The sequence below is a fragment of the Zalophus californianus genome, chromosome 12 (genome assembly GCF_009762305.2).
Source record: "Zalophus californianus isolate mZalCal1 chromosome 12, mZalCal1.pri.v2, whole genome shotgun sequence".
NCBI lineage: Eukaryota > Metazoa > Chordata > Mammalia > Carnivora > Otariidae > Zalophus > Zalophus californianus.
The window spans coordinates 84385291-84402126 of record NC_045606.1 but is presented as its reverse complement, the minus strand read 5'-3'; the positions used below and the strand labels follow the sequence as shown (position 1 = coordinate 84402126).

At 40.3% G+C, this 16836-nt stretch overlaps 1 protein-coding gene across 2 annotated transcripts in view; it reads left to right on the top strand.

Moving 5' to 3' along the window:
- The window catches only part of CEP41 (centrosomal protein 41), a 90651-nt gene that overhangs the window by 52779 nt on the left and 21036 nt on the right, over positions 1-16836 (top strand). For both annotated transcript variants that reach the window (XM_027573202.2, XM_027573201.2), the window contains exon 2: positions 6246-6309. Coding sequence is in view for 1 of the 2 variants with exons in the window: in XM_027573201.2 (XP_027429002.1) it covers positions 6246-6309 (64 nt within the window). In the remaining variant the exon portion in view is untranslated. The remainder of the gene's footprint in view (positions 1-6245; positions 6310-16836) is intronic.

Here is a 16836-nt window from a genome sequence, read left to right as displayed (position 1 = left end):
CTGTCTATACAAAGGAGATAAGTAGGGAAATTCTGAACAAAATGTATAATGGTATTTTTAAAAATCCTTTAAATGTAAATCTTATCATAGATGTTGCAGTTGAAATACAACCAACCTTGGGAGTTTCATTTTGAGAGAGGTGGGAAGTCAGAAAAGCACATTCATATTTGAACAATTTGAGATTCAGACTATCTCATTCATTTTTTAGTGATTTGCTTTCAGAAAAATCCATTGTTGACTTCTCCTTCTTCTCCCCTCTCCGACATGCATGTATTCAATAAAGCCCAGTCTTACTTTGCGTATGTTAGTAATCTGCCAAAATACTCTTGCAATGATATGGCCCACAGCTCAGTGTTTTTTGTTACCTTCTGTTGTCCTCATGGCCTCCTCCAGACCCTCAGTGTACATTCAGACTTCTCTACTTGGAGCCTACGTGTCCATGTCCTACCATGCAGTACAGGATTTCATATACCCATGGTTCTTAACCTTTTTTGGGTTATAAACCCCTTTGAAAATTGGTGAAAATCACAGACCCCTTTCCTCAGAAAAATGCACATACACAAAAATTTTTCATAGTTTCACAGGACTCATGGGCCATCTAAAACCCATTGGTGGATCTGGTATTCAGATGTGTGGAAGGGGGCAAGCTCTAGAGGCAGACTACCCAGTTTCATTCCAGGTTCTACCCTTCTCACCAGCTGACTAGCATCGGGAAGTCACCCCATCTCTGTGCCCCTGTTTCCTAATATGCTGAATGAAGATATTACTAATATCTGCATCAGGGGTGGTTGTGAGGGTTAAATGAGATAATGTAGGTAAAATGCTTAGTTGAGTGCCTGACAACATGGTTAAGTGCTCAGTAAATATTAGCAGGGATTATCTTCATTATTGTTGTTGTACCTTCTCTAGCCAATCGAAAAACGTGGGGTTCTTTCAACATGCTTTTAAAGTGGCTTCACCATTATAATTTTCTCCACTTGAAATACTTTTTCCATCCTTTTCCCCTATCTTTATCCATAGAAGCTCAACCCTTAAAACCCAACTCCAATGCCATTTCATCCATAAAGTCTCCCATATCACCCCCGGTGTATGAATGCTCCCTATGCTTCAGATTCCTAGAGCATCCCATGGTGCCGGCGTGCACAATGTGTGCTGCTCAGGACTCAGAGCCATCTTCACCCTTTAGGCTGTCCTTACTGCTCACGCTGGTGGGAGGCCCTGCAGCAGGTAGAGCGATCCAGGAGGTCGAGCCATGTCCCAAGCGCAGGAAGTGAAGAGTGTGATTTGTACAGAGTGCTGTGATAGTCCGGGCAGGAAAGAGATTTCCATCTGCCTGGGGCCTTCACAGGAGTCTTCTCGGAAGGTGTGTCTGTGCTGGGTCTTGAAAGCCGAGTAGAAGTGAAGTTGCTGGGATGTCATGGGTAGACAGGGAAGAGATTATCTTTGGACCCTTTCTAGGGATGTAAACCCTCAAAGGGTCTTTGACATTTTTCATCGCTCACTGATAATACCGCAGACATGAACCTTCTCAGCCTCCTCCCTCCTCCTGATAAACTTCATCTTGACCACCTATCTGAAATCTTCACCTTAAATACATATCCAAAGCTGAACCTTCCACCTGGGCTCTGGGCCGCATCCTCTCCCACCCCCTCCTTTCCGTACCTTCCTGCTTCATCTCCGACCCCTCCTATCGAGCCTCTAAACATCCTCAAATCTCTCCTTTCTTCCAAAACAAAACAAAGCAACAACAAAAACTAATTCCTTAGCAACTCTCAAGGAAAAAAAAGGCCATCTGGCTACTATCTTCTTTCCTCCCTCTCCATCTCATACAACCTGCTGTTTTTGCTTCTGCTTCTGTCAATTTGCTGTAACCTCATCCACCAGGGTCGTCAACAATGTCCTGCTTTGTTCAATCCAAACTTACTTTGTTATGCTCTTAGTTGACCTGCATTCTTGCTCGCTTGTTCATGTTTGACCTCTTGTTCTCAGACTTGACAGCATTGATCACTGTTGACCACTCCCTTCTTCCTGAAACTCTTCTTTAATTTTCATAACCCACTTTCTTTTGGCCTCTCGTGAGTCTCATGCACAGTGCTTTTCTCTACCTGACCTTAAGTGCTGGGGTTTTTTCTTCTCTGTCTTACACAATCTCTGATGGTGATTTTGTCCAACAACCCCCAAATCTTATTTCTGCAACCCCAGATTTCTCTCCTGATCTCAGACCCATACAGCCAGCTCACCACTTCCATTTTGGACAACCCGCAGATAGCGCATACTCAACATGCCTCAACATGAAAAACATAATGTTTTTCAACTGATGCTTCCTCCTTAAGTCCCTTTTTTGGGGAATGATATCACTGTCCTCCCCCTGTTCTATCAGTCAGTTTTCAATCATATTGATTTTACATCTTTAAAGATTTCTTGAGACTGTCTCTTCTTCCTCATGTCTACTGTCACTTCCTTAGCACCACAGATGTTTCTTAGCACAACTACCTCTTAACTGATCTTCGTGCCTCCATCCTTGACGATGATCGTATTAGTTCTCCAGAATGCTGCCAGAGTGAGCTCTCTAAAATGGAAGATAATCCCATCACTTCTCCTTAAACTTTCTTCAGTGACTCCCAATCATCTGCACTAGGGTTTCTCAACTTCGGCACTATTGACATTTGGGGCCAGCTCATTCTTTGCTGTGGGGGACTTCCCTGTCATTGTAGGATGTTTCACAGAATCCCTGGCCTCTACTCACTGGATACCAGTAGCATCCCCACTACCACCACCCAGTTCTGACAACCTAGAATGTCTGCAGACATTGACAGTTATCTCTGGGAGCAGGGGAAGCAAAATTACCATCTACAGGGAAAAAAATCCTGGTTTCTTAGTGTGGATACAAGGCCCCTTAGGAACTGCCCTCCCTGCCTCTTCAGCCTCATCTGACCCCATGATGCCCCCTATGCTCCAGGTCTACCCAGAAAACCCTGCCGCTTCTACCCATTACTCCTTTAGCCTGACTAATTCTCTTGGCCATCAGGCTTCGGCCCAGAAGTCAGTGCTCAGGACATAGTTCTTGACTCTTTTACTCAGGATCAGGTGCCGATCCCACAAGCTCCTGTTGCACTCCCTGCTTCCCTCTCCTTTTCATCATGCAGTGAGGTATCTCTTTGTTGGCTTGTCTTCCTTCCCAGCACCACCGAGAGCTGGATGGCTGTGTGTCCTCAGCACAGTGGCTCACTCCTCCAGTAAATGTTGCCTGAATGGTTAGTGCTCAATAAGGCTTTGTTGAATGAATGAATAGTCCTTGAAACAGCTTCTTTTCTCAGCTCTTTCACTTTCCACCATTCCATCCTGTTTATGTAATTGAAAAAAGCCAGTTGTCAGTAGGTCAAGAAACAGTCACCCCCAAAGCAAGAATTTTAAGGAAAAATGTATGGCAGTTCCATAAAATCTGTGGTAGTCTGCTTAGAGTGAAGCACCAAGTTTTACGTTGTGGTTGGCACTAGAAAGTCAGGAACAAGAAATGGGTCCAAAATGGGAAAAATGGAAAAGAGACACTGCATTTTTCTACTTGCAGCATATGGATTTCTCATTAGTCTCTGTAAGGGAAAACCGGGGGCAGGAAGGGCCCAGCGACTGCAGCTGTCCACACACTCTCCCCCCATCATTCTGCTGCCACCACACCTGGTCCCCAGAGACATCCTCACTTCTTAGCTATGTTGGCTTAGGTATGGACAAATCCCCTTGGTTCAGCAGAGACTAGCCTGGAGTTTTTCAAAAGACACTTTGCTAGGAAACTAGTGGAAAACAAAACAAAACAAAAGTAAAAACAGGAAGTAGCATATAGAAATTATGAAAATACAGAGTACAAAAAAAATTTTAAATCCCTTAGCCTAAGATAACAGAATTCTACTATTAGCTTTTCTTGACTCAGTTTACCAGATGCATGTTTTCCCTGTTTTTTTTGTTTGCATTTTTGGGTTTTTTAGATTTGTTTTGCTATGATACTGTCTTCCTCTGTGGGATCTTATTCTAAAGTTCCCCTTTTCAGTCTTTAAATATTTCCCTCTCTCACTTAAGAATCTTCTGTCTCCATCTAGGAAGGAGTTGGAATTGATGTTAGAGTCGATTTCTCTTAAAGACAGCCGGTTACTGATCAGATGGAGACTGGAGTTTTCCAGTCTTTCTCTAGGAATAAAATAGCTCAGGGTTTCCACACACATACACACACACATCTGCGGCCCAATGCTAAGTGTTCACTTGCCTGGAGTGAAATGGAAAACACAGACAATGTCGTGAGTTTTTTAATAACACTAAAGGACCAATCTTTTTATTCTGGGATTTTTTTTTTCTTCCTTACTTTTTAGGTATTAAAATGGCAGGTGGTAGTTATGAGGTTTTGTGCTTTTTTTTTTTTTAATGTCCTTTCTTGGCAAAATTAAAAGTTGGTTTTTCTCTATAGGTGCCCCCAGTTTTAAAAAATTCCTCCTGGTCTCTGAAATCTAAAACTCTGGCCAGCAGGACATGCTGTAGTTAACTGTGTTTTCAAGGGCAAATGACACGGGTTTTAGAAGTTTGGTGTTCTCCACCTGATTTTTTTTTCTTCTTTCTTTCAGCCGGTAGAGCAAACTACTCTTAATCTCTGAGTTCAAGCCCCACATTGGGTATAGAGATTAGTTAATAAATAAATAAAAATAATTTTTAAAAATAATAATAAAGTTTGGTGTTCTCTTCCAAGGAACCAGGTAATTACTATAAGATACTCTGCACTCTATTTTTTTTTTAAAGATTTTATTTATTTATTTGTCAGAGAGAGAGCTCAGCAGGCAGAGGGAGAAGCAGGTTCCCTGCTGAGCAGGGAGCCTAATTCGGGGCTTGATCCCAGGACTCTGGGATCATGACCTGAGCTGAAGGCAGACCCTTTAACCGACTGAAACCACCCAGGTACCCCTATACTCTGCATTCTAGATACTCATTTGTTGACTCCATATCAGTAAATGTGCCTACCACGTACTAGGTCCTGGGTGAATACAGATTTGCATAAGTCATTGTCCCTGCCTTCGAGGAAATACAGAGAAGAAGCTCGGGGTGGAAACAATGGTACGGGGTACTCTGGGAGCCAGGGAGAAGAAATGCCTGATTCCACCTTGGACAGCTTACAGAGAAAGTAAGGTTCTGCCCAAGGACAAGTCAAGGAAAGGCATTCTAGGCAGACATTTGCTAAGCCTTGGAGACTTGAGCGAGCGCAGCAAGTTAGGGAAGCACGCGGGCAACGTCAACATGGGAACATGTGTGTGAGGGGCGGAAGATGAAGCCAGAAATGTATTGGCCAGGTTTAATTTCATATTCTGCAGCTGCCTGTGACTGAGCGTATGATGTTGATACTTGTAGGCCAGAAAAGGCCTGAGCAAGAAAGCTGTATCTTGAAATGTCAATTCACCAGCCTTCCCTCACTTGAATGGCTTTCGCCAATGCCCCTGAAACTTAACATGCATAAATGTCTTGTGCTTGGACTTAAGAGTTCACTCCCCGAGTACAGGACAAGGAAGACCTGACGTAGCCATCTTTTGATGACCACAAACTCACCCTGGGCCTGTGATGAGCCTCGGCTGCCCCAAGAGCAGATGCCATCATAGTGACATCTGTGGAGCCTCAGATTCCAGGCAAGCAGCAGGGGAGGACTGCCAAACCAGGTCCTGGCCCGGCGGCATCTGGGCACGGTGCTCAGGTCTGGGTCCAAGTGCTACTTTTCAGGGCAGATGTGGATAAAATCTAGAGCGTGTCCAGAGGAGATGGCCTAGAAATCGTTGTACAAAGAGTAAAACTAAAAAGAAGGGTGAGAGAGCTGTCTTTAGGTATTTTCACAGATTTCTTGAGGCAGGGGTGTGTGTGTGGGGGGGGGCTTATTCTGGGTTGTCACAGTGGATTGGATGGAACTTAGAGGGAGACTAATTTGGCTCAATGTCAGAAATAATTTTTTTAAGAGTTTTTTTCCCCCGAATTACATAGAGCTATGAGATTATTTTGACAAAAAATGAAAATATTTTGACAGAAACAAGATAACCATCTTCACCTGTGGAAATGCTGAAGAGTCTTCACTTGAAGGGACAGTTGGGCCTCTAGAGCGCCTTCCTTCTTTAAATTGGATGAAATTTTAGCATCTGTTCTATTTTTTAAATATCTGATTCTTTCCCACCTTTGTCACCCTTATTTTTACATTAACTCAATTAATTGTGAATTTTCTTATTTTTTAGTATCTGACCAAAAGAATACCACAAAACCCAAGGTATCAGCATATCAAGTCAAGACTGGATACTGGTGAGTAAATATTAGAAAATTAAAACTTAAAAAAAAAATCCAATAACGAATTACTGGCAAGAAGCAGCCTGTTAAGCCTGCTGTCAATCAAAGCTCAAAGTTTCTCACGTTCTAGCCCCCTTGCCTTCCAGGCTCAGGATTTATCTTTTTTTTTTTTAAAGATTTTTATTTATTTATGTATTTGACAGAAAGAGAGACAGCGAGAGAGGGAACACAAGCAGGGGAAGCGGGAGAGGGAGAAGCAGGCTTCCCGCGGAGCAGGGAGCCTGTTGTGGGGCTCGATCCCAGGACCCTGGGATCGTAACCTGAGCCGAAGGCGCTTAACGACTGAGCCACCCAGGCGCCCCTCAGGCTTTATCTTTGAAAGCTTTTTCTTTTCAGATTATCAGAAAAGTTTCCATTTACATAACTTAGCTTCTTATAAATTGAGAAACTGATGAAAGCCTTGTTCAATAGGTTACAAGGCTGAGGCTAAATAAATATCCGGGGGTGGGGGAGTGGACCTCTCTTTTGGAGCACCTTAAATATATTCCTTTAAACTCTGAGTAATAGATAATATTTGTACACATTTGTTCAGTTCAATATTTGCAGAGTGCCAACTACATGCAAAGTTATGGACTAGGGGACATAGAAAGATGAGTGTGAATTGTGACTTTTGCAGTCAAAGAGCTTAGATTCAAGTGCAGGCAGACAGACCTGAATGAGTAACTAAAATATCAGAGAAAACTCAATCCGTGCTTCAGTTGAGGTAAAATGAAATTTAAGAGTCGCATTGCTTATTTCCAAGCGCTTAACATTCTTCACTGTCATGATGCAGACCACTCCCCAGGTCCCTATGGATTTCCAGGCTTATGAGATTTTGATTTCTTATTCGTTTCGTTTTTCAACCATTTAAAGTCTGCTGTGGCGAATCTATTCTACTGAGATGGTTTTGCTAGTGGATTGGGTCACCACATGCCTTTGGCAATGCTGAATTTGCCACCAGTAACCTGAGGACAACTGAGAAGATACAGACGAGATACTGACTTGGATTAAATCTCATTCATTTTGTCTTTCTTTCCTCCAGTCTCCTTTGAAATTACTGTGTTCCATTATGCAAGTTTGCTCATATAAAATGAACTTCAATTGAATGTTTTAAATGAACCACCTTTGCAGATATAATTTCTTGGGACCTTTCTTTCAAACATTTCCAAGCTGTACAGATATTTATCCTTGCAAATATCCTGTTTGACAGGAGGTAGAAAATTTTATCTCCGTTTTTGAGGAGGAGGAAATTGTGGCACAGAGATTGTGGTGATTTACCTGAAGTTCAATAGAAGGAGACAGAACGAGATTTGAACGCAGGGTGAAGAAGTCGATGATGCACCAAGAGACCTGGTGTGAAGCCTGGCCACTGTCTCTTTGGCCACCTGTCCCAGCTTTTCTGCCAGCCTCATTCCTTCTACCACAAATGCGCCCCCCCCCCCCTAACTGCACCTGTGACCCACTCTTCTGGAATAAGCTATTCTGTGAAGGAAGCACTTTGATTAAAATACCATATATTTTTTCTGAGGGGTCCAGATAACATTTAAAAGACAACTATAAAGGAATGCATTTCTCTTAGAACCTTCTTAAAATGAAAATTTTTAAGAGCTGAGGTTTATGGGACGCTTGGGTGGCTCAGTCGGTTAAGCATCTGCCTTTGGCTCAGGTCATGATCCCAGGGACCTGGGATCGAGTCCCACATCGGGCTCCTTGCTCAGCAGGGAGCCTGCTTCTCCCTCTCTCTCCTTCTGCTTGTGCTCTTTCTGTCAAATAAATAAAATCTTAAAATAAATAAATAAATAAAAGAGCTGAGGTTTATTTCGGATACATAGTTTTGTCTGTATCTTCATAGATTTTTCTCCTGGAAATTGAATTGGGATTTGTGAACAAAAACCCATTTCTTTCCCTTCCATTCCTCAATTCATGACCAAAATTTGCCTTAATAATAAATAGTACCTGAAATTAATTTCAACTTTTTTTATATTGAGATACTTAAGTCTGCTTTTTATAATTCATAGTAATTGCCTATAGCCTTTTATATCCTCAGATTTTTAAACTAGTGTTTTCCTAATTAAACTTTTTATTTTGAAGTAATTGTAGAGTCACAATTTTAAGAAATCATACAGAGAGAGTCCATGTACCCTGTTACCCAGTTTCCCACAGTAACATATTATGGAAACTATACAGTATCATAACCATGGTACTGACATTGATACATACAAGTCTAGATAGAGAACATTTCCAGCTTGCAAGGATCCCTCATGTTGTCCTTTTAAAGGCACATCCACTTTCTACCCTTACCCTCTCCTTAACCCCTGACAACCACTGATCTGTTCTTCAATTCTATAATTTTGTCATTTCACTGATGCTGTATCAGTGGAATCATACAATATGCAACTTTTTTTGAATTGGCCTTGCACTCAGCATAATTCTCTGGAGATTCATTCAGGTTGTTACATTTGTTAGTTGATACTTTTTTATTTACCGAGTAGTATTCCATGGCATGGAAGTGCTACAGTTTAACCATTTATCTGTTGAAGGACATCTGGATTGTTTCCACTTGTTAACTATTACAAATATAGGTGCTATAAACATTCATGTTTTGATTTTTGTTTGAATTGAAGCCTTCATTTCTCCCAGATAAATGCCCAGAAGTGCAATTACTGGGTCATATGATAGTTGCATTTGCAGTTTTTTGAGAACTGCCAAACTGTTTTCCAGAGTAGCTAGACCATTTTACATTCCTACCAGAAATGAATGAATGCTCCAGTTTCCCCACATCCTCACAGGCATTTGGCGGTGTTGCCATTTTTAATTTTAGCCATTCGGATAGATGAGTAGTGGCATCTCATTGCAGTTTTGATGTGTGTTTCCCTGATGGCTAATGATGTTGAACAGGTCTTTGTGTGCTTATTTGCCATCTGTATATCTGACTCAGTGAAGTATCCCTTCATGTCTTTTGCCTGTGTTCTAATTGGATTGTTTGCTTTTTAACTTGAGTGTGGTGTTCCTTATATATTCTAGCTACCAGTCCTTTGTTGGATGCATGGTTTGCTAATATTTTCTCCAGTCTGTAGCTTATCTTTTCATTCTCCTGACAGGGTCTTTTGAAGAGCCTAAGTTTTTAACTGTGGTGAAGTCCAGTGTATCCGTGTTTCCTTTTCTGGATCATGCTTTTGCTGTTAAGTCTAAGAACTCTTTGCCGAGACTAGACCCAGAAATTTTCTATCAAGGTTTTTTCCTAAAAGTTTCATAGTTTTAGGTTTTACATTTAAGTCAACAATACACTTCGATAAATAAATTTAAAAATTAAGGGGAAAAAAGGCTGGGGGGCACCTGGGTGGCTCAGTCAGTTAAGCATCTGCCTTTGGCTCAGGTCATGATCCCAGAGTCCCGGGATCAAGCCCCATGTCGGGCTCCCTGCTCAGCGGGGAGTCTGCTTCTCCCTCTCCCTCTGCTCCTCCCCTCTGCTCCTGCTTTCTCTCTCTCTCAAATAAATAAATAATAAAAATATTTTTAAAAAAGAGAGAAAACAATACATTTTGAGGTAATTTCTGTACAAGATATGTGGCTTAGATCAGAGTTAACTTTTTGCTTATGCAACTTAGATCAGAGTTAACTTTTTGCTTATGGATGTCCAGTTGCTCTAGCACCATTTGTTAAAAGCCTGCCTTTCCTCCACTGAATTTTGCACATTCACCTTTGTCAAAAAACAGATTGGCGTATTTATGTGGATCCATTTCTGGGTTCTCTCTTCTGTTCCATTGATCCATGTGTCTATCCCTCTGCCAACATCTCACAGGCTTGATTAAAATTGGTTAGACTGATTACTCCCACTTTATTTTTCTTTACAAATTATTTTAGCTATTCCAATTCCTTTGGAATCCATGTAAGTTTTAGAATAATCTCATTTACATTTATGAAAAAGCATTGCTCTGATTTTGATAGGCGTTGCACTGAACCCATATATCAATTTAGGAAAAATTGACATCTTTACTACGTCGAGTTTTCCAACCCATTACTATAGTACAGTAGTCACCTCTACCCCGCATCTGGGATTTCACTTTCCAGTTTCAATTACCCACGGTCATCCACAGTCCAGAAACAGACACTCCTCCTCCTGATGTATCTCAGAAGGTCAAAAGTCGTTTCACGCTACATCACAATGCCTGTGTCATTCACCTCACTTCTCATCACGCAGGCATTTTATTATCTCACACCATCACAAGAAGAAGGGTAGAAGATGTTTTGGGAAACAGAGAGACCGCTTTCACATAACTTTTGTTGTAGTATATATTATAATTGTTCTTTTTTATTATTAGTTATTGTTGTTAATCTCTTACTGTGCCTAATTTATAAATTAAACTTTATCATAGGTATGTATGTTTAGGAAAAACACGGTACATACAGGGTTTGGTACTATCTGTGGTTGCAGGTGTCCATGGGGGGGATCTTGGAATATATATCCCTTGAGGATAAAGGGGGGGACTGTTGTATGTCTCTCCATGTGTTTAGATCTTCTTTGGTTTCTTTCATTAACACTGTATAGTTTGCAGCATAAGTATCCTGTACATGTTTTGTTAGATTTACACCTAAGTATTTCATTTTTTGTTTAGCAATGGTAAATGGTATTGTCTTTTTAATTTTGGTGTCATTGTGTTCATTGCTAATGTATAGAAATACAGCTGATTTTTGTATGTTTCCCCTGAATCCTGGGACTTTGCTAGATTCACTTATTAGGTACAAGAGGAGTTTGTTTGTTTGTTGGGGTTTTGGGTTGTTTTTTGTTTTTTGTTTTTTGTAGATTCCTTGGGTTTTTCTCATAGATTCCTTTGGCTTTTCTCTGTAGACAGCAATGTCATTTACAGAAAAGAAGTTTTATTTATTCCTTTCCAGTCCGTGTATGTCTTTTATTTCCTTTTATTGCCTTATATTGCACTGGCTAGGACTTCCAGAACTATGTCAAATAAGAGAGATAAGAGTGAATATCCTTGCCTTTTTCCTGATCTTAGGGGGAACACACATTCAGTCTTTCATGATCAAGTACAATGTTAGCTGTACCTGATTGAGGAAGTTTCCTCCTATTCCTGTTTTTCTGAGAATTTTCCATCATGAATGACTGTTGAATTTTAACAAATGGTTTTACTGCATCGATTGATATAATTATATGATTTTGTCTTTAGCTGGTTTATATGGTGGATTACCTTGATTTGCAAATATTGTACTATTGCTGCATCTATGGACTAAACCTCAATTAGTCATGGTGTGTAACTCTTGTTATATATTGCTCAATTCTATTTATTATTTGGCTAAAGATTTTTGTGTCTATATTAATGAGGTACATTGGTTTGTAATTTTTTTTGTGGCGGGGGGACTGTCTTTGTCTAGTTTTAGTAGCAGGGTAACAGCAGCATCATAAAATGGGCTGGAAAGTATTTCCTCTTGTTCTGTTTTCGGGAAGAGATTGTGTATTATGAATTATACACTTTAAAATGGTGACTTTTAGGGGCGCCTGATGGCTCAGTCAGTTAAGCGTCTGCCTTCGGCTCAGGTCATGATCCCGGGTCCTGGGATTGAGCCCCATGTCAGGCTCTCTGCTCAGCGGGGAGTCTGCCCCTCCCCCTGCTCGTGCTCTCTCTCTCTCAATTAAATAAATAAAATCTTTTAAAAATACCTTTAAAAATGCATTGATGTTCATTTTATTGCTCAGGATATGGTCTATCTTGGCATATATTCCATAGGCACTTGAAAAAATGTACATATGTGTATTTTTGCTTTCTGTATTCTTCTTTCCTGAGGTTTCAAGGTTCCTTCTTTTCCTTTTCCTTTCTTTTTTTTTAATACTTTTTTTTTTAAGATTTTATTTTATATAATCTCTACACCCAGTGTGGGGCTCAAACTCACAACCCCAAAATCAAGAGTCACACACTCCACTGACTGAACCAGCCCAGTACCCCTACTTTTCCTTTTTGATTAGAGAACTTTCTTTAGCCATTCTTTTAGGGTAGGTCTGCTGGTAAGACCTACCCTAAAGAACCCTACCCTAAAGGTAAAACCTCTGAGTTTCCCTTCATCTGCAAAATGTATTGATTTCCTTTCATTCCTGAAGGGTATTTTCTCTGAGTGTGGGAGCCTAGGTTGACAATTACTTTCTTTAAGCACTTGAGCAATATTGTTCCACTTTCTTCTGGCTGCCATGATTTCTCATGAAGAATCCACTATCAGTTGAACTGTTTTTCCCATAGAGGTAAGGTGTCGTTTTTTCCTCTTGCTGCTTTCAAGGTTCTTTTTTTCTTTAGTTTTCAGAAGTTTGATTATGATGTATCTTGATGTGGGTTTCTTTGGGTTTATCCTGTTTGGCATTCACTGGGCTTCTACGTACATCTATAGATTTATGTTTCTTGTCAAATGTGGGAAGTCTTCAGCCATTATATCTTTGAGTACTTTCCCATCCCCACCTCCTTGATCCTCTTTCTGGTGCTTTGATGTCACCTCATCAAAGCCCAGCAAGGAGAGAAATCAAGCCCGCACCCCCCTCCCCCGCCCTAACCTTTGCTGACAGGTGAGGGTGGTGTTTGGTTGGAGTAAAGCAGTTATTGTCTGACAGTTTTCTGACTTGCTAGGCTGCCCCTTCCCTAGGCCTTTGGGTGGGGAGAGCAGGCTTTTGTTAGGGAATTTTTTTCCCTCTCTCTGCATTGGTGTTTCTGGATCCTGGCTTCTTTAGCTCCAACTCTAAGATACATGAGGCAAACAGACAGACAGATAACACAAAAAGCCAAGTAACCCAACTATCATGCCATTTCTTGGGCCCTGAGGTCCCTACCCAGTCTGCCTTCCTCTCTCCAACCTATCAAGTCTTCTTTTCTATTTTATACATAATGTCCAGGGTTTTTCTTTTTAATCAATCTTTTTTTATAATTGATATGTTATTTTCTTAAATTGAAATATAATTTACATACCATAAAATTCACACTGTTAACCTTTTAAGCAGTTGAGAAGTTTTTAGTACATTCACAAACTTGTGACACCATCATCATTCTAATTGCAGAGCATTTTTGTCATCCCAAAAAGAAAGCCAGTATCCAAGAGTGATCACTTCCCATCCCTTACTTTTTTCAGCCCCTGATAACCACTAACCTACTTTCTGTCTCTGTGAGTTTGCCTATTCTGAACATTTCACATAAATGGAATCATGTAATATGTGGCCTTTTGTGTCTGGCTTCTTTCACTTCCCATAATGGGTCCCAGGTCTGTCTATGTTGCAACATGTATCAATACTTCATTATTTTTTACTGCCAAATAATATTCTATTGTATAAATATATTCTACATTTTGTTTATCCACTCATCAATTAATGGACATTTGGGTTGTTTATACTTTTTGGTCATAATGCTGCTATAAACGTTAATGTACAAATTTTTGTGTGAATATATGCTTTTAATTCTCTTGGTTATATACATAAGAGTCATATAGGACCGTATGTGGTAACTCTGTGTTTAATTTTTTGAGGAATTGCCAAACTGTTTTCCAAAGCAGCTGCACTACTTTGCATTCTCACCAGTAATGTAGGAGGGCTCTTTTTCTCCACATCCTTGATGATGCTTGTTACTGTCCATCATTTTGATTATAGTCATCTTTGCGGATATGAAGTGGTATCGCATTGTGGTTTTGATTTGCATTTTCCTAATGACTAATGATGTTGAGCACCTTTTTATGTGCTTATTGGCATTTGTGTATCTCCTATAGAGAAATACCTATTCAAATCATTGGCCTAGTTTGTACTTGTTGTTGTTTTTTTTTCTATTGCTGTGTTATAAGAGTTCTTTTACATATACTGGATACTAGACCCTTATCAGAAATATGATTTGCAAATACTTTCTCCCATTTTGTGCGTTGTCCAGTGTTTTTGTTGTACTTAGCTGGAGGAGTAAAATACATCTACCTCATCTTCCTGGAGTAAGAAGTCTCCCAAACTAGTTTTATAATAGCTTTTGGAAGGGCCAAAGTGTACTTCATTGCTTAAAACTATTTTAAAGTCAGTGTGGGGCTATCCTAGTGTTTGATTTTTTTTGTTGTTTCAAACTTAGAAATTATTTTAAAGTCAATTTCAGGGGAGGATTTTTTTTTTTTTAAAGATTTATTTATTTATTTGACAGAGAGAGAGAGACACAGCGAGAGAGGGAACACAAGCAGGGGGAGTGGGAGAGGGAGGAGCAGGCTTCCCGCTGAGCAGGGAGCCCGATGCGGGGCTCGATCCCAGGACCCTGGGATCATGACCTGAGCCAAAGGCAGACGCCTAACGACTGAGCCACCCAGGAGCCCCAATTTCGGGGGAGGATGTTAATGTTTTTTTTTCTATGCATTTTTGTGACTTCTCTCCCTGTGTATTCAGAGAACGTTTCCACTTGGTGTGCTGTGGCCTGTTGGTTATGTGCCAGGATACATGTCCCGTTATGTCTCTGGGTAGCCATTGGGGCCTGGGGCAGCCAGCATTTACACCAGCATTTTGTTCAAATATTATCATTTATATGTGTGCCAACAGGTGCAAAGGGTGAGGAGTCCTGGTTAAGAGAGCACAAGAGTAACCTTATAGCCCCGTGAGAGTAAGGAGCCCTTGTCTATGGTCTGTTTTTAAGCTCTGCAGTCAGAGCAGTGAAAATAAGCACAGGTATGAGTGAGCATTCCTCATTTCTAGGCTAAATAGATGGGTCTTTAATCTTTTCTTACCAAACAGTGAGCAATTCAGAGTTAATCACAAGAAATCAAGAATTGCGTGGTATCTCCAGTCTTCACCCACATCACCTCCTGAGTTCTTCAAAGACTGCTGTCTTCTTCCTGGGTAAAGATTATTTTTGATTTCTATGCTTCTGACTCTACTTCTCCCATAAACTCACACACTGCTGTATAGCCACAGCTAGAAATACCAGAATCAATTTGAACTTCAAATATTTCTTTTGTTCCATAGGTGCCTGGGTGTCCCTTACCAGCTCCCCAGCCTTGCCAGACTGTGCCATGAATGGATTATGCTTCTGACGAAATCCCTGACGGCGTTTTGTTGGGTCTCCACCGCAGGGTTCTTACGTATTCTCAAGCACCCTCTCTGGGTTTCCGCTCCGTAGCACCACAGGCTGATGAAGGGACACTTTCCAAACCACAGGGCTCTCCCTTTGTCAGTGTCCTGCACTCTTTCATCGCCTGCATTAGCCTCTCATTTCAATCTCTATCCAATCTAATTTCAAATGTCCAGTTTTCTAAAATTCTGTAGATTTTTCTCCACTGCGTCTCTTCTAGCCTTACTTTTAATTTTTAAAAAACTCAGATTACTCTTGTTATTGCCACACAAACTAGTCATGTCCTTTTTTCTTCTTTAGTCTCTACTGTGTCTGAATATTTGCTAATAGCCTTGATCTTAAGCACTCAAACTCATTACAGACTAGGTACTCTTCACTTTTATTTGATATTTAATTCTGTTTTTTATGTCAGAGGAAGAAATGTATGTGAAAGCCTTTTATAAACCAGAAAGCACTATACACTCATATAACTTATTGAGATTAACAAAGGACCACTGTGCCTCTTTTCACGCTTTCTGCTCCTTCTGAGCCAAAAGAACTTCTCCGTAGAGGAGGGAAATATTGAACAAAAATAAAGCAATGGAGTTGTCTCTTAGCAACTCTGTTCGTGCCTTATAAATCTTGCCCACTTTAGATTACTGCTGCTCAAAATCACTTGCTTTCCTTACTGGCTCAGTGCAAATAATGTTATTAAATTATAGGAAAACAAAGGGAAAAAAATCTAACGAACGAGTCACTCCGTTTATCGATTGTGCTCTCTCTTGCATAGCACTATTGATAGAGTTGGGTTGTCTCTTTCTCTTGATTCTAATTGCAAAACTTTTATATATATATATATATAAGTATATATATAAATAAATATACAGATATATCTTTTTTGCAATTTAAATTATAAACTAAGTAGAAGCTAAATACCACCTTATACATTTCGAGGTTACCCGAGTCTTGAAATAATATGGGTGTTACATAGGTAGTATATGACATATACTGAAATAATAATCAAGTCGTGCATAGTTTAAAGAAAATCAGGTGTCCAAAAACTCAAGCCAAATTGGGGCATGATAATTTGTGTTATAAAATAATTTGTTATAAGGATTCTTCAGATAGTAGATCTTCAGAGTATATTTCACTTAGCAAATAATTCCAAGTACCTTTTATGCTAGACAATGGAAGAGATAAAGATTCTGTGTGTGTGTGTGTGTGTGTGTGTGTGTGTGTGTGTGTGTGTAAATAGTCTTTGGCTTTCAGTATCAGAAGGTAGGTAAGACCGGCACACAAATAAGGCGGTATAATGATAAATGCCTTGTGAGTGGTGAGCTGAGTGCTGTCGAAGTTCAGAGGAGGGAAAGGTCACTTCCAGCTGGGTGAGCTATTATGATTACATGGACAAGATGACATGTTAGAGAACAGAAGACCAACGGAGAGTTTGTCA